The following is a 23357-nucleotide window of genomic DNA, read 5'->3' as shown; positions in this document are numbered from 1 at the left end:
GCAACCAGTTACTTCGACCTACTTTTCTCTTTTATTGCACATTTGAGATGAAAAGAATACATCAAAGCAAAAAATTAGACAAAAAAAAAAGTTTTTAAGCAAGCAAATACGTAATCACTGTTCTAATTGAATGACCAACTGCAAATTTAAAAACAGGCCATCAACGATTTGAATTCCATTAGAAGCATGAGCGTGCGCTTGTACATAACTAGCACCTTCATCCAGCAATGATAGCAGCAGGCCGAGTCAGGGCTGTGGATGTGGTATTATCAATGTTGAATGGCTTTAACACTGGCACAGAAGCAAATGCAAAGAAACCCCACTTTGGCACATCTTTGGCCCAGTGCAAGTTTATTTTTCCCTTCTTTGCCGATGTCTGAAATATATCAATGAAGAAAACCATACAAACAATCAACAACAAAAAAAGCAGCATGGCCCTCACCGAGCACAGAGCTGGGGACAAGGGTGGGCAGCCAGGCGACGTTGGAGAAGGCGGACGTGTGGAGTGAGTTGATGCGGGCAAGCTCGGATACGCCCCCTGTGCAGGACAGTGGGCCTATGTGGTCCACACGCCACAGGATCAGTTCGCTGTAGATTGCCTTCGGGTCGTGAAATGTGCGAGTGGCCACGTTCCGCATTTGCTTAGGAGGGAAGCCTTTGATTGGCCGAAGGGCTCGTGTGGCCCCGCCATCCTGGTCAACACCTGTGCTGCCAGGGTCGGAGGGTGGAGTCAGCAGGGCGTTGTGGTGTGATGATGTCAGCAGGAGGGGCAGGACCGTGTGGCAGGCCAGGTCGTTGAGATGAAAACGGTGTCCACAGTAACGGAATTTGTGCGAGACCGTGAGGACGTTGGAGAAGGCGGACTTCTCTGCAAAGGTGACAGCCCATTGGTTGAGTGAGCCATCCATGTGTTTGGACACCATCATCACGGCAGGTCCGATGACAGCAGCAAGCGAGTGGCTAAGGGAGCTGAGGTTGGCAGAAGCTGACGCACTCTGCAGAACCTCAAACTCCTTCCCATCCTGCTCTGCAGCAGCTCCACTGCTCCGTTCGGAGAAAGTGCAGGCGTACATCATTATGTTCTTACTCAAAGAATTCGCATCACCAGTGGGGAATGCTACAGGGATCCGTGAAGAGAATGCCACCTGGGACCGGTAGAAAATAATACATAAATTATACATACTTATGCACAAAAAGGTTTAGAGATCCCTGCCTGCAGACAAATGCCTCTGATGCGAGATTCAGCTGTATTGTGTTCCTCTAGTCATTCAAGCCCATCATGTCCCTTTAGGAGCCCAATGTTTGACGCTACCTTTCCAGATGGTGGAACTTAATTAATTCAATCTGATCTCACATTGGTTAACTTGCAACTACAGCAATGTTATTGTGATTAAAACTGCTCGAGGGCCATAAACGTTTATGAAAAGCATATAAAGCAATTGTTATTGGATTATTGTAAGTAGTCAATCTTACACCATGGTGCTAATTCATATTTCTCAGGCAGGTTGTAGTCCTCTTTTGTTACTTGGCTTCCGGTTGGTTGCAGCTACATTATATTATGGTTTGATACGATGTCTGCACATTTGGCTTGACTCTGTACATTTTTAATTGCTCTTGTAAAGGCAGGACTTAAATACACCAACTATAAGTCTTAACATCTGACATTAAAGGATACCAAAAGGACCCTGCATGCTGCCGCACTCACCTGGACCTGGCGGAAGATTCCAGGAATGAATTCGTCCAGGTACTTAACGTGCCAGACAAGGAAGGAGCCATCGGCAGGGTGGATGGTAAACAGCATGTCGGGGCTCTTGTTCCACTCCAGCGTAAGTGCCTCCATTTTGCGGTCCAGGAGAACGGAGGGTGGGGGCATGCTGCCACTTGATCCAGGAGAAGAGGCCTTCGTGCTGCCTTCCTGCTCACCTTCATCATGCTCCGATGAAGCCTTATCAGACATATCGTCCAGATCTACAGCAGGATATAGGTGCAGGGTGCCACCTTACTGACATGTGCTCAAATTATAGTCAGGTTATAACATTACAGACACTGGGTTGTATTTCAAACTGTCCAAACAGTGGGTTATTATGCTGTAGAAAGGTGTTTTAATGTGTGACAGAGATGAGACATCAGAATTAGATACTGTATTATTGGAGCTACTAGCTAATACAAATAATTTCTAATTATGGGGCTAGTACAATATTAATAATTAATTAAATAACTTGCAGTCTAAGAGTGGTAGATTTTGTGCTGTCTGTAACTCTGAATCCAATAAATTGACAAAAAAAAAAAAATCACTTTACATTACCTTGAATGTGGAAAGAAATATGTTTTTTGAGGTTTAGCATGGGGATATGCGTTCAGCTGAGTGTGGCTATGTGTCATGTGCTGTATGAGTGTGTATTTGAACATGTATTTGCATATACCGAAGTCAAACTTGGCTATGCCTTCCTGTCTGAAGTCTTCAGTGGTGTGTTCGAGGGGCTGCTCAGAGAGCTTGCGCAGTTGATGCATGAACTGGTCCATTGAGGAGGTAAAGCTTAGGTCTTTATTATTCAGCCAATGCACCACAAAACCCCCACTGCCATCACTCGAGGAGAAGAGCCCCGAACCGGCCAGTGTTGCTGGGATGTCTAACGCACAAAGAGAGGAAATACAGACTACTAATACCTGCAAAGATGTAGAAGTCCTGGCCTTGTAATGCCGTGTGTACCTGTACTGCGCTTGATACAGGCAGAGATGGGGAAATGGCCCTGTACACTGGCATGATGTTTTTGTGTTTGTTTGTGTTTGTGTGTGTGTGTATACCTGTATTGGGGTTGATACTGGCAGAGATGTGGAAGTGGCACAAGGCATTGGCGTGGTGCGTGATGTGCCGGTGAGTGTCGTGTGAGCCGAGCTGGCTGGGAAGCAGCTCTGTGTGAGCCACCAGAGCGGATGATCTCCTGCGACCTCGCCTTAGCTGTTTCAGGTGGTGAATTGACTGCATCCACACATGCGCACGCGCACACACACACACACACACACACACACCCCAACTTAAGTCCAAAAACATTCCATGTAAAATACAAACCACGCCATAGCTTTGTCATGCTCCTGAAATCATGGCACATTCCCTATATATAGCTGCTTTCTGAATGGGACAGCCATGATCTCACGTGCATTACAAAGCCACCCAACAGGTTGCCTTCTCAATGGAGTGTATGATATATGTCTTAGCATGCATTTGCAATGCTGTGCATTTCTGTGCCTGTGTGAATGTGTTTGTGTGCGCGTGTGCGTGTGAACGTGTGTGGGGGAGGAGGCTCTGCCCCCTCACCTCCAGGGCATGCTGGATCTTGTCCTTCTGGCCACTGCAGGGCAGAGAGGAGCTGAAGCTGGTGCTGTTCTCCGTGATCTGCCCCCCCAGCAGGCTGTCCTCAGGCAAAAGGGTCTCGCTCCACAAGCGACAGATTCCGTCCACACATGATGTCAATAACACGTTACACACTGAGCCCCTGCACATGCACACACAGTTAAATAGACATGTTCAGAATACAAAGTACAAAAAACAACAAACAACCAAGTATAAATACACAAGCAACACAATTAACAGCAAAAAACACCTATATTGAGACCCACAAAGCCAAAAAAACAAAAACATTCCCACACCCAGTAATATTAAACAACAAGACTAATGTTGCAAGTTGCAGATAACGTGATTGTTTGTGTCAATGCCTGCTCAGAGGTTGGACAAATTGGCCATGGCTCAAGAAATGAGCAGGGTTTGATTCCAGATGAGGGCTTTTGTCACTGTGCCTCAGAGCAAGGCTTTTAACCTCAGCATGCTCTCTTTGGCTGACTAATGCAAGTCTCTATAAATAAAAATAAAAATAAAAATTGCAAACAGTAATTAAGCAGTGCTGTGTGGGTAGGTGGGAGTGGGTCGGACGCACTTGGGCATGTATTTGCTGGTCTTCCTCCAGGAAAAGCCCATAACAGTGCGTGGGTGCGCAAGGTAGACAAAAGAGAAATGCACCAGTGGAGCTTTCCTGTCCAGCACCTCGGAGATCACCATCGCTGACTTCCAACCTGTAGCTGGGTACCACACCTTCAACAGACAGTCATCCTGAGAAAGCGAGTATAAGAAACAGCTATAAGGAGAGGGGAACTGAGAATGGTGAGACAAAAGCATAAGAAAGAAAAAAGTATGCACTGGTATTTAAATACTGAGAAAGCTCTCAATGTATTTTCCACACGGACAAGCATTGTCTTCATAAGATAGGTAAACATGTTTTGAATTTGTGCAAAAAAAGAAAGACTTAAAAGAGATGAGCTCCCAAGACCTGTTATAAAAGCGTAGGAACACAAAGGTCACATGACAGCCAGTTCTTGGTTTGCCGTCACTGGTCATGTGAATGCTTTTTGCCTTATACTACAGTGCCTGCAATAATTTTACATACAACTATTTTAAAGAATGAGACAAGTTGACTTCAACCAAGGCTCCCAACATGTGAGGTAAGCAAGTAAATTTAAATAAAACAAACAAACAAAGCTAGCTAGCTAGCTAGCAGTCCCAAGCAGGGAGGGAAACTAAGCACTGCATCTTTACCAAACACTTGGTATTTCATGCAGGGTCATATTTTATTTGAGACTAATCCTCAACATAAATCAATTTAATGTGTTATTGGTTTTATGTACGAAAATATTCTATACTAAAGTTACCAACTGAAAAATGCTGCATGCATAGGTATGCGACCCCTGTGAATGCTCCAGGCTTAGTCAGATGAAAGATTCTGTCCTAACAAGGACATAAAATGGCTTAAAACCAAGAAATCTGTAAAAAGTTCAACTTTTCTGAACAAGAGTCCCCATTAATTAGATTTTTGGCAAGCCAGTGAGCAATTGTGGAGAAACAGTAGCTTGATCATACCACCCCGCTCAGATAATGCCCAGAAAGTCGCATATGGTTATCGGGTTATGAAACAAAAATTGAGGTTTTGGCCAAAATTCAAAAAGCAGTGTGGGGTGCAAATGTAACACTACCCATTCCTCCACAAACACAATCCCAAAAGTGAAGTAATGTAGGGATACTTTTCCTCGGCGGGAACTGGGCATCGTCTTCAAACTGAAGCACAGATGGATGTTGCAAAATACAGGGAGATACAGCAAGACAATCAACTTTAGTCAAAAAAACAAAACAAAACTAAAGCTTGGGAGAAACTTCCCCTAGCTGAATAATGTAAAGGTGAATGGCCAAGTTAAAATCCAGATCTCAGTCCAATAAAGAATATGCAGCACTATTTGAATATATATCCATCACTATGCATCATTCAACAAACCTGAACCTAGAAAAAATATGCCAGAGAGAACAGGTAAAAATCACTCCCAAATGGTCTTGTTTATTTTAATTACCTCAAAGCAGTTAATTTGGGGTTGAAGACTTATACAAGCAGCATTCTTCAGTTGTGAATTTTTAAATGTACATTTTCACCAGCTACACTTATCCAGAGTGACCTCCAAATAGTCATCAGTATTACAGGAAGTGTGCTTCCTGGGAAACCCAAGAAGCACCTGGACCTACCTTCTGCCAGGTGGGCTATGGGAGTAGATCTCTTAAAATCTCTTAAGATCTCAAAGAACTCATTTTGACTTACTAAGTGCAGACTGGAATCTAATACAAGTACTAGTTGGAATAATTTGTGTCATATGTAAGATGTGCACATCAGCATGCAGTTTTCAGAGTTGTACTATAGCAAAGTTGTTGTGAATCATCTTGTGCACAGCCTGTGTGCATGCATATGTCTCTTGCAAACTGTCATTAATTTCGCACCCGAGCTGTAGGATGAGAAGTCTTACTCCTGCACTCATACAAGATGGTGTGTGTTTGTGTGTAGGCACTACCTTCCCCACTGTGGCGAAGTACTCCCCATCAGGAGACCATTTGATTATGTGTATGGCAGCAGCAGTCCTGAGAGACAGCAACAAGAGCAGGTTATCTTATTTACATATCTCACACACACACACACACACACACACACACGCCACTTTATTAGGAACACCTGTTCAACTGCTCATTAATGCACATATCTAATCAGCCAATCACATGACAGCAAAAATGTCTCGCTGATGCCAGAGGTCAGAGGAGACTGGCCAGACTGGTTCGACTTGATAGAAAAGCAACAGTAACTGAAATAACCACTTTTCATAATCAAGGTATGCATAACATTAAGCATCGCTGAATGCACAACATGTTGAACCTTGAAGCAGATGGGCTCCAGCAGCAGTATACCACACCAGACGCCACTCCTATCAGCTAAGAACAAGCAACTGAGGCTACAATTCACAAGGATTGAACAACCTTGAACAACAGATGATCGGAAAACCATTGTCTGGTCCAATGAGTCATGATTTCTGCTGCATCACTCGGAAGGTAGGGTCAGAATTTGGCGTAAACAACATGAAAGCATGGATCCATCGTGCTTTGTATCAATGGTTCAGGCTGGTGGCCTTGGTGGGGGATATTTTCTTGGCAGACTTTGGGCCCCTTAATGCCAACCAAGCATCATTTTAACACCAAAACAATCTGAATATTGTTGCTGACCAAGTCCATCCCTTTATGACCACAGTGCACCCATCTCAAACTGTTTTGTAGAATATGAAAATGGGTTCATTTTACTCAAATAGCCTCCACAGTCACCAGATCTCAATCTGAAAGACTATTCAAAGAGAACCTGATCAGAACTTAGTAACTGACATGTCCTTGGAGGACATATGTATCTACTTTGTATTCTTGGCCTTATCAGTATGTTAGATTTGCATTTTAGACCTTTCAAATCCAGTAATGTAGGAAAATAAAAACTGCCATTCACCAAATACTAGGTTAAACTTTAGATATAAGAGTAGCTGGTCAATCTGACAGTGTATCTGTTTATCTAGGTTGTTATCGTCAAGATCATGTTAGCTTTATATAGGAGTAGGCACAGTCTATAGACAGCTATGCTAAAACAATAGCTATTTGCTGTGCACTGAAACTAGCCTTTTTGGTTGTATATCCATTGCTTTAACATTGTCTGGTATTAGCTATATGCACTTCTGTCAAATGTTTCTTAATGTAATCCAACATGAGCAAGTATCTCAATGGGACACCAAGAACTATCAATGAGATTAATTTAGAAATCTATCATATTTTAATTCAGGTTCAAAGTGTAAACTTAACAATGAGAAGAACATTTATCATAGCATTATTTATACAATGTCAGATAGTAGCATTAGAAACTATCCGAGAACAATGGCTAGCCTGGTTTGTCAAACAACAAAGGATGAATCCTGAAGCAAAAAAAGACACTTCTAGTAATTTAGCCAGCTAACGTTAATGATACAGTTAAAACAACTTACAAGGGTACACTGCATGACATGACATGATAAGGGTAACATTAAATTCTACAGCATTATTAATCTAGCTGGCTAGCAAACCACCAACATACCCTACCTGTTCTGCAATAAAAAAAGTTCCCTCTACACCACTCTTGAAACCCTTCAGGTCATGGAGATGTTGCCACCTCTAAAAAACCAAGCCAATGTTTATTCTGGTCTTAGCTTGTGGTCTGTTGCTCTCTCTTTTAGCTTGACTCCATATTCAGCAATCTCTTTCACCTTCTATTCATTAATTTTCAGCACTGTACAGATCAATGCAAGTCACACCCCAGCTAATATTATTCAGGTAACCAACTCATCGAACTGGTCCTCCTTTTTTAACCTGTATGTGACATTAACACAGACATCTGACTTGGTCTGAAATGATAAATCCCGACAGATCTGACTTTTAAATTAATATTTCATGCTTTACTGGGAGACTTGCAGCAGAACACTATATTTTAGCAGATACGTTTCTTCTTGACTCAGTAATCTCAAATCTCTCAAATCTTACATAGTGTATCTTTAACAAAATTGAGGATTGTGTAAATTAAAAATTTGAGTTTGCTCAGTGAGGAATTATTAGTATGAACCACACACTTGTTTTGCCACTACAGGTCACATTACTTGCCTCATAGAAAGCGAAAGCACTTGTGTTTTTTTGTCTACTACTTGTTGGGAAAGTCTGGCATTGCACTACTCCTTTCCACTCTTTCATCAGTCGTACCCCCACCGCCCACATAAAGCAGACGTATGAAACCTAGTAGAATCCACATCACAAACTATAAACTCATGTGTTGTGAATGATTTATCTTAAGCAGTTCATCTGGTTAGTTGCTATGAGCTGGTGCACCTGCTTTCCTTATACATTCTTTAATGCTTATACATTCCCTAAATGTGTCATTCCACAAAATATTATAAAGATGAATACATTTGACGTTGAAAAGGTTGTTTACTTTGACCTTTTCAAATTTGGTATTATGGGTGTGTGTGGGTGTGGGTGTGTGTGCGCGTGTGTGTAAAGGAAATTTGAGTTTGCTCAGTGAGGAATTATTGGTACGAACCGCACACTTGTTTTGCCACTACAGGTCACATTATATGTGTCATAGAAAGCATGTGCTTTCTGTCTATTACTTGTTGGAAAAGTCTGGCTTTGCACTACTCCTTTCTACTCTCAGCAATTTTTTTTTCTTCAAATGTAAGCTTTCAACTGTAAGATTGTACATTCTGCACTTAAACTGCTGACAAACTACCAGTGGTAAACACGGACAAGCCTTATGTAATTTGAGATTATAAATTGCGACATCAGAAGCCAGCACACGTGAATACACGTAAATCACATGAACACAACAGACCAGGCTGCAGCAATGACACCAATGTCATAATCTTAATTTTAATGCATATACCTTAATTAGCTCTAACATTAAGCATTACAATGGACAAGCAACCAAGAAATAACATTTGGTAGCTAACTGCTTGCTTTTCTGATGTGCTTAGAAATAATTACATTTATTTTGGTATTCTTGCATCAGGCTTACTGCTAAAACCAAAATACTTGTTACATTTATGCTAGGTCTTTACCAATAAGAAAGCAGTGGGTAAAATATATCTGAATTATTGAGAACCAAAACTCTAATGCTCAGTATCGTAAATCCAGAGACCCTAATAATTCTCTCTCAAAATAACTGAACTGTCTAGGTTGCGTTCACGATGGTGGGTTTATGTGCTTTCATGACTTACTTGCACTGCCACACACACTTCCAGTCATTGAGTACGGGATGCGGTTTGTCTTCAGTGATCTGACCATCCTCTTCCTCCAGCAGTGTGTCAGTAGTGGGTGGAGCCCACAGCTGCAGTCGCTCTGTTGCCGCCAGGATGCGGTTGCCTAGGGAGTCAGAGGAACCATTAGAAAACACGGACGCACACGCACACGCACACACGTGCCCCAAAGCACAGATAAACAAATTTCTTAAAATACAAATCAACAAACAATAAATGCAATTTTATCTTATGGTGGACACACACACAAAAAAGAAAGGTACCTAATGTGCACACAGCAGGGTTTCCATTAAAAAAATTGTGGTAAATATTTAGCCACCAAGAATAATTAGAATGGATAAATCAACTGATACCCAACAAACTGGCTGCAGGGAAGTACAGTAGCCTCTGCTTCCTTACAGCAAGAGCCAGTGAGCTATGAGCATTTGGAAGTGAAGCACATCAATCTGTTTTATGTTTTAGTTAGAACGGATATTAAGAAAATATTTTTTGTTATTTGAACTGCACATTTTTTTTTAAACCAGACAATTTTCAATATCTCCATATGCATATTTTAGATTATTTTCACTGGCTGAGTGTCACACAAGTCACTAAAAGAGCCACACACATTCTTTATTAAAAATTAACATTTACCTTTAAAATATGCAATATGAGAGATACTATGAAATACACATGGTAAACAGGTGACACAAACACAGACAATAACACATACACACAGCAACAGATGACACACCAAGAGAACTCCTTAGGTTGGATGGAGGTTGATGGGGCATTTATTACCTGCATCAGGGTCTCATTCACACACATTCACCCACACATGTACTGGTAGAAAAGGACTTTCCAAAATATACCCAAATTTATTAACACTCTAATGGCCCTGACTCAAGCACTGTACTGCAAGTAAGACTGTGGTCGTCTGACTGGAGAACTGAGGAAGTGACCCAAACCGGCATTGGTTACTGCCATGGAAACCCTGAACTGAAACTCAAGGCTTGAAATGACCCAGTACTGAAAGAATATACTGGGATTGCTTAGACAGCAGTGAATGCATTGGGAAAACACAGATGAGAATAAACAAGAAAGGAAATGTTTTAAACTGAGAGCTCCACACAAGGACACACACTCCCTCCCTCAGTAAGTTTCTTCGCACCTTGTGGGTCCCAGGCCAGGTTGTAGGTAATGGCATTGAGCAAAAAGTGTCCAGTTTTCTGCCATTGGTAGTTTAGTTGCTGGGATTCAGACAAAACACAAAGAGTAATAAAACAGAGTATTACAACAGTACAACAGATACCAAATCAAACAACATTAAGATGACCTGAACAAAACATCTTTTTTTTAAATAAGCACTGAGTACCATTGCAAAAAAAAAAAAAAAAATCAAGCTACCTAAATTTCATGAGAAAGTGTGGCATTGATGGTCTATCTGCTATGATGCAGTATTATAAATACATCGCCTTGCTCAGAAGGGTATCCCCCTACTGGCCCTGTGTCTTTATCTCTAGGAGTTTAATAAGCAGAGACGTTTGTTAACAGATAGCAACCGATGAAGTCTAATTTGGAGAGAATGAAGCATGTTTGCACATGATGCACACAATGCAACCTTCATTGGCTCCTTATCATCAACACTATCATAATCAGTTTAATAACGATGGTATCCTCCCCCCCCACTGTTTCCATGGACACTTACCTTGTGTCTCTTGTTTGGGTTGGTAGAGACCGGTTCAAAAATGCAGACAGTGTTTCCGTATGATGCAGCGATCTATAACCAACCAGCAACAGTTCACGATCAGGCTGGTAATATAAACCAAACTTTCAGTACTGCTCAAAATTTACATTTTAAAGTCACGAGGTGGTTCAAGTATTGGTGCAGTTAATAGAGAAGTTGCATATTGTTTATAGATAACGTTTTTGCAGACAAACGTTCTAATTTTCAATCTTTTATTCTTAAAGAAACTGCAATTTAAACCAAAACAATCTAAAAAAGTTTTTTTAAAAATTCACACAAATTTAACAAAAATCAAAAATTGTAATTTGGAAAAGGTAAGCCAGGCTTATGGTGTAGTAGGGAATGTTTTTGAGTCTTACCCGGCCAAGCTCGTGGGAGCACTCCACACATCCCACCTGGATATTTCCATGCTGAGCTCCAGGGATGATCTGCACACACTCGAAATCACTTGCCAAGATCACTATATCACAGCCTGAACCATACGCCTGCACACACACGCACACACATTAGAAAAACTAAACAACATGCTGCACCATTTACACACATGTGGACCAACAGACTCATACACACAGACAGAGAGGAGCATTAACAATCCCACAAACACACACAATTGGGTTTCTGCTATTGAGGAGGCTGGCACACAGCAAATGTGCAATGTGTATTGCAAAAAAGTTAATTAACATTCTCATCCCATAATAAAGTGTCAATAGATGCAGATACACACACACCATGTGGGTCATTACTGTAAATTCCAACAGTGAACTCCAGCAGGAATCCCCCTACTGTCCCTGTGCTTTTATCTCTGATTCCATTTCTCTCTCTTCTTCCGCAGGGAAGGGTGACACCACACACACACACACACACACACACACACACACACACACACACACACACACACACTTGCTAGGAGCGACTAATCAGTCCAGACTGAAAAGCCGAATAGAGCACCTGTTGTTCAGGACACTGAGAATGGTGTGCTCTCAGGCATCCGTGTGTGTTGTCACCTCACTCCTGACTTATTCATGGAAACAGAGAATGAGGGTGCTTCTGAATGCAAGCAGCTCACACAACACATAGTAGTCAAGACCAGGCTATAATAAACACATACACACTCTTCCACAATAAGCATATACACAAAGGGAGAAGGACATCAGCATAACCGGAATCAGTGAAAAAGGGAAGCAGACAAAAAAGGGAAAAAAAAACAAACAAAACACAACACAGGACGGAGGTACACCTGAAGCAGAGAGAGAGAAACTGAAATACAGAGTGGGGGGGGGGGGGGTGCAAAGATATGTTACAGTGGGAATAAAAAGCAGTCACCGTCACGGACTGGCTAGTCACACTCAAATACCTCCCACACATTACACCCATCAGTCCTAGAGAGTGCATACACACACACACACACACACACACACACACACGTACATGCAGGAGTATCCAAGCAGACACACAGACTCTCATACAAAGGGGCTTGCATGCTCACACACAAACACACACACTCACATACACATGTGCACCTGCATGCACATGGAGTTGTACAGGCTACACACATCCCACTCACCCCATTTAACACACCACAGTACAGATAGATGAGGACCTCTTGGTTTTTACAATGCAAAAACCATCAGGCTGTAGCCAGCTGTAGCTACCATTCGTATAAATCCAAAGCTGACTGAAGAGTTGGCGTGTAGTGAGATCAGAGACACAGAGGTGCAAAGCCCACTGTGGATTCAGCTTTCGGCTTGACGAAAAGCCAAAGTCCTCCTCACTGCAGGCAGCCGGCTCATTTCCGGCCCTGCTCGCAGAGAAGCACAGATGCGCTGTTCTGCAAGATCTAGTGCATCATGCTAATGTTCGAGTGCTAACCCTTGAAAAGACGTCAAACAATGCTTTCAAAAACAGCACAACCATCCTCCAACGTGGTCTGTATGTTAACCTGGATATCCCAGTATGGAGCACTGGCTGGCTGTTTTGGGGAAGGACGAGACTGCAGCATCCCTGCACCACCCTGCACCACCCTATACACGGACAAATAGTGGTGCAAAAGGTCAAACTAGCTGCTCCTCACCATTCAGCGTCAGCCTCTTCGAGCTCAGCATTTATAGGGCCCTACTATGAACATCCTTGGTCTCACTTGAATTTCCTTGCATAAGTAACAGTTGCAGACTTTAAAGAGGTTTTAAAATGTAACAGCCTTCTACTTTGTGCTTAGTTGCAGAGCGCGAGGTGAGGATCCGGACATGGTGCTGATGCACTGCCTTTCACCACCGTCAGTCAGAGGCGTTCTCTTCTCTCATCCTGAACAAGGGACAAAGCCAGGCATCACTCATCACTCCTCAAGAACACGATCAGCTCATCGATGACAGCTCAACTCGATGCTGGTGTGTGCGTGCACCTGTGTCTGTGTGGCAGGACATGGCACGTACATGTTCTTTGGAACAGAAAGGAAGGTGGGAATAAGCTTATGGGGTGGGATCTGCATAGGGCCAACACTCTACTGCTCGTGTGCATTTAGACTCAGAGTGCAGATGCATGGTGTTGGCAGCACCCACGGCAGAACAGGGGGGGCCAGTGCTTCATTCAGAGCCTCTTGTGAAAACCCCGGATTGTCGCAGCTAATTCAGTGATGTATCTTGCAGTGTCATGGTGGTAATCCCAGAAAGCCATACCCCAAGTTCACCATTTACATAAGTGACAGGACACATTAAACAACCAGTGCTGGGCCTTCAGCCTCCAGAAAAGCAGTCCACCGATAAACAGTGTGAGAGTGCTGGGAGTAATTGTGTGCTCTGTGTGTGCATGTGGATGTTAGGGACAGCATGCTGCATGTGTGTGGGCCAGCGTAAGTGTTTCAGACATGCTGTGCTTGGGTGCCTTTTTTTGGCTGTTCTGAATGCCAAGCAACCGCCAACAGCTCTGACAGCCCACGACGCAGTGCCACAAACACCTGAGAGCAAGCCCTCTTTCCTTGGCCAAAGAGGGGCTGCTCTTTTCCTGGCAGCCCGTGGATTTGATGTATATGTGAAGTGGGTTGCTCTGATGCTCCACACAGAGGGAACATCTTCCACACACGGTGAGACCACATCTCCCAGAAACAGCACGCCTGTGTGCAGCTGGACTCGCAGATGAGCCTGGCTAATCTACAAACAGTTCCAATGCATGCAACACTAAGGATTAAACAATCCTACAATCTAAATGACAGCATGATTTCTTTTAAAAACAGCTCCACAACATTGATCTAAATTTTGTGGTCTGACCATTTAACAAGGATCTTAAGAAAGTGATGAAATATTCTAAGATGGTGAAAAGGAATTTTACTTCACATTAATGTGTTGGTAAGTCGTCGTTATCTCATGATAAACAATAGTGGAAAACAGCTCTGCACACTGGTTACTTCTTATTCTAATGAAATGTTTGTTGTTTTATTTTGCTAATGTTACCTATATGTAGATTTATGTATAGGCAGAAAAGGTCACATAACAATGTTTGTTTTTCAGTAAAGCCTTGCTCATATTACATTTGACAGTGACCAGGTCCGGGATTATCTGTCTAGTAAAATTTGCAGCAGTTGGGGCCGAGCAGCCGTATGGCCTCGCTAACATTCCCTGCTCCCTTCGGGAGAGCTTAAGGAGGAGCAAAACACATAGGGGTGGCGACACAGCCAGCAGGGCAAAGCAGTGGGGAGCGTAGAAGGGGGCAGAGACAGACAGAAGGGTAAGGAACAGTGAGGCACCAAACCAGTGTGAAAAAGCAACCGTCACACTGCTTCCCACAGAGCTGTGGGTTTGGGGAACCTTGAATAGCCTTCTGCAAAATACTTACTCATCATCTTAACAAGCACCATGGAGTTGGCACCCCTTGATTAAGCTCCCGCAGCACATAATACGCTCTGTCATCTGGCCGTCTACCTAATGCACTGACAGCTCACTGACAAGCATGCAGATTAGATCTGAAGTAAAAGCTAATCAATTCCACTGAAGCACAGGCAGTCAGTTTAATAGCTATTAGTGTAGAATATTTTTGAGCTGAAATGAACTGATAAAATTAGGGCCATTACAGGGGGTTAATATAGAGAATAGAGTCACAAAGGACAGGGAACAGATCTGATGAAAGCTAATTACATCAAAACACAGCGATCTTAGATAACAGAGACATTTCAACCTGGGAGTCACAGGGTTATTCCAAAGGTGAAAACGGAGGACACAGTCCCCTGTTGGTCATACGCATAGTGATCAAAGAACAGAAAACCATTACATGCTACATTAAATTGAAGCACTACTCTGTGGAAGAAACACTATCTTCCATGAATCAGTCATGGCACCTCAAGCCTGCTGTCAATATGAAATGCTAATTTAAAGAGGGGGAAATAGATGGCTCAGATAGAAAATACAGCTTCAGATAGTGGAAAACAAAAAGGTCCCCAATTCAATCACTCTCATACATATAACACACCTTTAAGGAACCACAAAAAAAAAACAAAAAAAAAAACCCTTCTGCACTTTCACAAACCTGTGTGTGTTAATCTGTGACAGTCTGATTCAGCACAAAGAGCTTCTACAACCCAACTGGTTACAAATACACAGGGACTATAAAACAGCTAATTATAGCCTGTCCAATACACCTTGCACATCCATAGATTTATGAGAATCTGATACTGCATCTGTGGGTGACTCATGGGGAAATAAATACCCCTGGCACAAAGTTAATACAGGAATATTCCAATCTGTATTACAAAGGTTTAGCTTCTTCATTCTAACGTAATAAATCACTGCCTCAAAATTCAAGGACCATTATTAAAAGGACAGGAATAATTCACGTCATCTTGCCTAATCTGTTTAATTCGGCCAATACGGATATGCGGAATGGCTAACGAATGATATCGCAGCGATGAAAAAGAATCTTTGAATCTATGATTTCATGACTGACACGGAAAAACTGTTTGTCATGTATGTATATTTTTGCTCATGATGACAGTGGACGACAGAGAGCCATAAATCAACACTTAACCCGCATCAAAAGTGCACGGTGCGCTGACGCAATGAACGGAGACATCACACAAAAACAACAAACGCATAAACTAAGGAATTATACGTAACCAGTTATATCCATCACGCCGTCTCAGCTATTTCGACACAGGCCTGGTTCCGCGGTTTGCACGAAATGATCATGCTGTCTACAAAAGAGCGGAGGCTCTGTGTCATTTGATGCATCGTTACACGGCCAGTAACTACGCCTTCAGCGACCGCCGTACTTTCTACGGCACGGTCTGCACAGCTGATGCTAGTAACGACAGCTCTCACGACGAAGCGTAAACCTCAACGCTGCTGGCCAATCGACCAAGCCTCCATCGTGTGGGTTATGTCTCCTAGCTAACGTTGCCAACATCTAGTGAGAATATAACTAGCAAACTAGCGACTTAAAGTTACTGGTGAATTAAAACTCTTCAGCGACCATATATAGCTAGCTAGCTAGCTAATTATTCAACAGCGAGCGTTTGCTTTTAAAGCTCACCGTATTGTACCCTAGTTAGTTTATTCATGCGATTTAGACTGTACAAGGAGACACATTAAAATAACCTTGACTCAAGCATCCACTGTAGCTAGCTAAGATAAAACAGAGAGCACATATGTCATTCTGAACAAATGAATGACGGAAAGAAGCTGACAGGGAAACTCACGTTAGCGTTAGGTTAGCATTCACACGCAAACCACCAGCATCACAGCTAGTTTGTGGCCATGACACTAACTGCCTACTAAATGCAGCTAACTAGCCTGCTAGTCAACGCATACTAGACAGGTAAATAGCCAGCTGGCAGGCTCGGTAGTTTGGCATCAAAATATGCGTGGTTGGGTACCTACCGTGAATGGAATGTAATTAACGCTTCCCACCGAATAACAGCAGTCCCCGGGATTAACAGCTCCTGTTAGCACCTGGTGCAGATGCATGTTTGTTGTTTTAAACGTACAATATTTAATAATTTACAACATCAACACTCTTCCACCCTCTCGGCTTCTCCATCTAGCTAGCAACTGGGAATTCCATCCGTATGTCTTCTTCGTCCTGTCAATCTGTTTCTCTTTTTCTCTGTCGCAAAATATGATCTATGCAGGTTTGATAAATGAGACAGACATGTAAGAAACACTGGACAATATAGTGCCGGTTTCAGTTCTTCTCCCAGAGCTGTTACATCAATCGTCTCACGGCGTTGTCAACATTAACGCCCAGATTATTCTCCTTCCTAGTCATCGGTAGGATCACCGCAGCGCTAGCAATGCGCGCTCCCTGTACTCATAGGCACGACCGCATCAGTATAGATCTAGACAAACTAGAGCTCAGCGATTGTAAACCAATTCACTTTAATGGACTCTCGCCATTATAATACTACACTGTTCGAAAAAAAACATGCATTTATTTTCATTCATTTTCTATAGCATGTTCAAAAAGTATGTTTTAAAGTTTTTGATGGTATATAATCTATGTGTTCTACATCTGCAGTCATGAAAAAAAAACCTCCAACGTTCCAGGAGCGCGCACAACTGTGACGACAATGCACGCGTTCATTGATCATTAAGTATTGAGGGGTTGAAAGTTCAATGTCGAGATATTGGATGTGTTCACTCAATAAAGGAAATTATATTTTTAGAGCAGACAGTACTGAAAGGAGTCACAGTGTTGTGCACTGGAAAATAAAGCCAAGCAGTGATCATGTTCCTATTTTTTGTTATTCTAGGAATTTCCAGGGGGATCCCCACCCCCTTCAGGGCTATCTTGGTTCATTCTGCTGATATCGTATTCCATGTCTCGGAGTACGTTATAACATTGTAGGAGTTTTCCTCAGAATTATTCTAAAGAGCGCTAATCAAAACACGACCCAGAGAACAAGGGAATTAGGTTATAATAAGCATAATAATGCACACTACAGTCAGATGTTATATTATGAAACTGATTGTATCATATATCATTATCATGTGATTGTGATCTTTTTATTTATTTAGGTCATACAGAAAAACTAGAGTAAAACATTTTCTCTTTTTGCTCTTTTTGAGATGAAGAGTTTAGTAACTACAATAATAACAGTTACATATGTTGATTCATGCACAATTATAACACCTTCTGCCTTCTGATAATTATTATATTTTGTTGGCCACACTGACATACAGTGAATGTTGAAAAAGCCCCAGTGTGCAATACAAACAGAGGAATACAGGCAGACATCACATAAAACAATTACCCATAGTCACAACTGTAATTTGTTTTTGCATGTTTTCTGTGTGCATTAAGTCTGTGTGTATGAATTAATCAGAATAGTGAAATTCTGCATATGTGCCTATTAATATAGTCTGTGACACCTCATGGGAAGACCCTCAAAGGTTATGTTCTGGCAGAGGCAAGGAACTCAACATGGAGATAGGGGTTCTGTGATGTACCTGCTAAACCCTAACTCTTTCTTAAGACTTTGATAACTTGCATCTGTAATTATCCACCTTGCTATGGCTGCAGGCATAGTTTGAGGAAAATGTCTAATTATTTAGCTTAATGTCTTAATCTGAATAAGCATTGATGTTCATGCTGATGCCTTTGGGAGGTGCAGTACTGATCTACAGGTAAAGGAATGAAAATCCATGATGCAGACATTGGACCTCACTCGACACTCCTTTAATTAATTCACAACTTTTTCAAGTTATATACACTCTGTCATCGAACACTTTGGCACTGAGAGTTGTAGTATATTGGAAGTACAATTGTATTTTAATTGTATATATACATATTACACAAGGTATTACACGAAATATTACATGGCTAAGAAGGACAGACTACCAAGATCAAGTGAAGAACCTGAAAAGCTGCTGGAAGCCGTGAATGCAGCACTTCAAACGATCACTACTGTGACCATCTGTGAGACCAACCAGTTGATATACGCCACAGCAACAACAATACTTGAGATGCCTGGCTACGAGATAAACACCATCAAAGAGCAGTATCCTCCATGAAGAGTGAGGTTGAAGGCCATGATAAGGGCAACACAGTGAGAAGTTAGCCAGCTATCATAAATGCAGAAAACCGTGATGAAGGTACCTGAGAAGTATAACAAGCTGTCCATACCTGAGGCCTTGGAGATTGCCAAGCAATGAGTAGCAGCTCCAACTTCCCACCTGAAGAGGTACACAAGAAAAGGAGAAGCCAGTAGAATAAACAGGATATTCTCATATGAGCCATCCGAAGTGTACTCTCGATGGCAGGATAATAGCATAAGAAAAGACCCACCAAAGGTGGAGAGTGAACAATACTGGAAAAGCACATGGGAGAAGGAGGTATCACACAACAACAGACCAAAGCAACCTCCCTGAACAGGACCCAGTAACCAATATGCTAGCAGACATCCAAGAAAGGGTCTCAAATATGAAGGGCTGGAAAACTCTAGGCCCTGACATGGTCCATCCCTACTGGCTGAAAAAACCAACTGCACTCCATGAATGCCTGGCAGCATATAGGCCAGAGCTCTTGATGTTATTGATTGGTGTACCTTCACTCCAGTCTCTGAACTTTGTGGCTCCTTCACTTTCTTGTTGAATTTTGAGGGATGGTCATGTGTATGCAATGTTTGAATAACATGATGCAGCATTTGTTTCCTCACAGTTGATCCAAAAGTGGTCACTGGGATATTCAAACACTTGGACATGTTGTGTCTTCATTCTTGTGTCTATTTACAACTTTATATCGGATTTCTTTAGAATGTTCTTTAAATGATTCAGAGGTAGAGGTCAAATGGAGGCCAATAATGTTCTCATTATAGCAAAATATGTTATCTGTGTAAATGTGAAGCTACCACAGATCATGGGAAATGTACTAATACAAACAGTAATTTTCAGTTAATAATTTTTGTTCTAGAATATTTTATTACATGTATCCAATAACATTTTAAATTAATTAATTTTAAGGTCTGTCTCTTAAAGTAAAACATGACACAGAACAACATATCAAAGTGTTGTATCATCCAGACAAATCTGATGACTTTTAGTGGAATTGAATACTTTTGCAAGGTTGCAAGGTACTATAAAATATCTAATCAATTATACAGCACATGCACTTTCTCTCTCTCTCTCTCTCTCTCTCTCTCTCTCTCTCTCTCTCTCTCTCTCTCTCTCTCTCTCTCTCTATATATATATATATATATATATATATATATATATATATATATACACTCAAATCTGCACACACTTCCAGAAAAAAAATCTTGAGCTACTCTACATTATTCATGAAATTCATGTAACTGTGAGTTGTTTTGGATAAAAGTGTCAGCTTAATGTTGTAAATGTTCTGTGGCAATGGGTGCAGATATGTCCTATGAAATAACCTAAACATCTGTGGTGGAGAGGTGGAGGATTATAGCCAGGAGCAAAGCGTAGAGGCTTTGCCATCCAATCTCTTTCCATGTCTCGCTCTGTCTCTGCTTCTAACATTTATCATTTTGGCAAATGGCAGACTCTGGTTTAAGATATTCACTTAATGAAGGAAAATATCATTTATGATGTTTATGAATTTCAATCTTGCACTTGAGAAAGGTGTTCACCTAGGAGCAGGAACTTGACCTGCCTCGTGAACTAACTGCCTCTTCCAAACTAAATAGTTTACTGGATTTCTTAGCTTACAAGGTACACATACTGAACTTCCTAATCAGATATATTCTCATATCTCTCATATCATGTCAATAGCTATGCAACTGTATCAGTAGTATCCCTTAGCCCTTTAACTACCTTTAACATTCATTCAGAACATTAATTTTTAAAGAACACTTCAAATTAAATTGTAAATCCTTATAAGTAAAATAGTTGCACTGAGAAAGAAAGAAGTCTCTGTGACAGTTCTGTTGTCTATAATCAGCAATTAAACATTTTAATCATACTAACCATTCAGAAAATGTCTCTACAAGGAGGCAGTGCACCTTGCCTATCAATTGGTTTGCCTGGAGGGTGTGGGGCTGAAAAGAAGTAGATAAACTCCTTTGTCTGGTGGAAGTTAGCAAATACTTTAAAATCAATTGCAGCAACATTAACTGTAGTAACTATTGCAATCACTGTCTGAAACTATCTAGAAATGGCCTTCCCACATGCTGGTGCTTCCATAAGCACACATCATATCAGACACCAGCTTAGTCTTTCCTGACCCACTAAACCCTCCCTCATGAATATTTACCCATTCCTCTCTATATTATTTCTTAGCTCTCAACTGTTTCTCTTTTGAGCACTGCTCTGTCAATGTCTTTTTTTCTTTCACTCTCACTCTGTAAGTGGAGGGAGTTTACTCAGGTACAAACACAGAAGTTCAACCTCTTCTCCCACCTACCTTATAATAATTCAAACTTATGGTGGCTGTAGCAATGGGAGGAGGGGGATATTACACATTCACTCAGTAATCTGCTGCAGTAATTCCACATGGAGGTAATATGTGTGCACTCGTAGAGCTATAAATCACTGATTTACCTCTGAACTGAGCAGGCCTGTATTGCTCTGGGTCTAGTGTCACATATTAGAATTATTCAAAGTTCAGTGGGCCTGATTCTCATGCTGCTGTTGCTGCATTGTAATCGTTTCTCTTCCACTAATGGTAAGTCTGAGAGTTACCAATATTCGGGAAACCTTGAGCTGTGTCGTCTCTTCACTGGAGACTCTCCCTGGATGAGAACAGTTGGTGAATGAGAGAAAGATCCAGAGGAACACACCTACAGTCCAGTGTGTTTATGTGTGTGTGTGATCATGTGTGGATCAAAGGTATGGCATTGTACCATTTGGCAACAGAAGATCTCCTAATCCCTTTGAATTGATAGATCATTGAGTTTAGAGTCTCTGTGTGATGCCTAAGATTAGATTAGAGACTGTTCTTTCTGCAAAAAGAAAGTCTGAAATCTTATGACCTGTGCATCTGTGTCTCTCTGTCTCTCTCTCTCTGTGTGTGTGTGTGTGTGTCTTTCTGTCTGCATTTGTGTGCATGTGTGTGTGTCTGAGCATGTGGACACAGACTTATGTTTGTATGAGAGATCATGTTCGCTTGTCAGAGTTATGAACCATGAGTCAGAAATCCACATTAAAAAGTCAGTGAAGTTTCTTTTCATGTTCATCATGCTCTCTGTTTCCCACCTCCTTGCGACACACCAAGCCACACACAAAAGTGTTTAAGGGCTTTGGTACCATTTGCACAGAGCAAGGATTACGACACATAACCTTTTCACTGAGAGAAACTCCCCTCCCCCTGTTACCCAGAGTTCCGCAGTCAGTCCCGGTGGTGTTGCCTGGAAACGGGACCATGCCCTTCGCTCATCTCCCTCTTTTTGCTGAGTGACTGTCTTTGCTCCCAGCTGACCTTTTCTGGGCTGGGGGAATATGTCTTATTTTACTTGCACATCCATTACAGCTTAGGAGAGATGAACCCTTGTGTGCCAGGGAGATGGTGTTCACCTGCCACAGAAGCTTCAGAAAATTGGCGTGCCAGTCAGGAGCACATTACCCACTGCACATTTCTGTTTCTTTTATTCTGATGCATCTGATTTCAAACTCAAAGTGACTGCCAGTTATATGAACCAGCTGCGTTAGAGCGGGAAGAAGCTTTATGATGGCCAGTGATTCAAGCCTTCCATGGCTGTGGCTTTTCCCCACTCCCCATTAGCGCATGTTGAGGGCACATTGACTGACAGGTCCATTGGGTGCATGCAGTGCACAATCTGAGCAAGTAAATACAGTGACTGGGAAACATCCCATGACAGGCATGCTGTTATCCGAGGTCAAACAGGAGTGACTTGCACAAATAGCATGATTTCAGACAACCAAGGTGACATAAATACTGCCTTTCACTCAGCAAAGTGCTGGTATTGAATCTAGTGTTTGGTTGGTTCCCGTGAACTAGCGGACCCATGTTTCTACTGGTTTGAGAACACAATGATTACCTGTCTGGTTGTGGCCATTCCCTATCTGGAAACAGAAGCTGGAAGATGTTGTTTAAAACATATGGTGGAACAAGCTCTTCTTTTGCAAATTCTACTTCTTTCCTTTGAGGGCATTTTGAGGGTGAACAGTCCAGAATCAACTTTTTCAGCTGGTTCAGGACCACTGATAATTCATAGCTGCTGTTTTTGGTATGTTTCTTGTGCTTTTATTTGTAAATGGTGGAAAGAGGTGTGAACGGCTTTACGTGGTGACACCCTTTGGATACTTGCATCACGTGTGCGTAGGTTCCACATCAGCAAAGTTTTGCAGATCCTATTTTTTTGCAGTGGCAAAGTGCAGAATCATTCAAGATTTTGGCATCAGCATTGGCACCAAAAGTGCTACTAGGAAGAATGTTGGAACACTGAGTCAGGATAAAAAGGAAGCAAGCCAGTAGAGTTCTTATCTTAACTCCAAAATGTTGATTGCATTTTGTGAATAGCATTAATAGAGAGCCTGACCTACCCAGATCAGTCTAC

The 23357-nt window shown here is 41.9% G+C and overlaps 1 protein-coding gene across 13 annotated transcripts in view; it reads right to left on the bottom strand.

Annotated features, from left to right (window-relative positions):
• Positions 1-17327, bottom strand: part of dmxl2 (Dmx-like 2) — a 56961-nt gene extending 39634 nt beyond the window's left edge. For 7 of the 13 annotated variants that reach the window (XM_081715942.1, XM_035525241.2, XM_027009863.3 and 4 more), the window contains exons 1-12: positions 16759-17326; positions 11257-11382; positions 10859-10930; positions 10322-10400; positions 9133-9277; positions 5881-5947; positions 3933-4105; positions 3317-3494; positions 2806-2980; positions 2424-2630; positions 1706-1968; positions 443-1145 (exon numbers count right to left, since the gene is read on the bottom strand). In XM_081715942.1, the coding sequence (XP_081572068.1) occupies positions 443-1145; positions 1706-1968; positions 2424-2630; positions 2806-2980; positions 3317-3494; positions 3933-4105; positions 5881-5947; positions 9133-9277; positions 10322-10400; positions 10859-10930; positions 11257-11382; positions 16759-16845 (2275 nt within the window). In that variant the 5' untranslated portion in view covers positions 16846-17326. Of the gene's footprint in view, positions 1-442; positions 1146-1705; positions 1969-2423; positions 2631-2805; positions 2981-3316; positions 3495-3932; positions 4106-5880; positions 5948-9132; positions 9278-10321; positions 10401-10858; positions 10931-11256; positions 11383-16758 lie in introns of all 13 variants that reach the window. The other 6 variants (XM_081715938.1, XM_081715941.1, XM_081715939.1 and 3 more) reach the window with 1 other exon arrangement.
• Between the last annotated feature and the right edge of the window lie 6030 nt (positions 17328-23357).

This window comes from Electrophorus electricus, chromosome 6 (genome assembly GCF_041902795.1).
Source record: "Electrophorus electricus isolate QZ-2024a chromosome 6, ASM4190279v1, whole genome shotgun sequence".
Taxonomy (NCBI): domain Eukaryota; kingdom Metazoa; phylum Chordata; class Actinopteri; order Gymnotiformes; family Gymnotidae; genus Electrophorus; species Electrophorus electricus.
The sequence above is the reverse complement of the archived record's forward strand: the minus strand, read 5'-3'. Positions and strand labels throughout refer to the sequence as shown.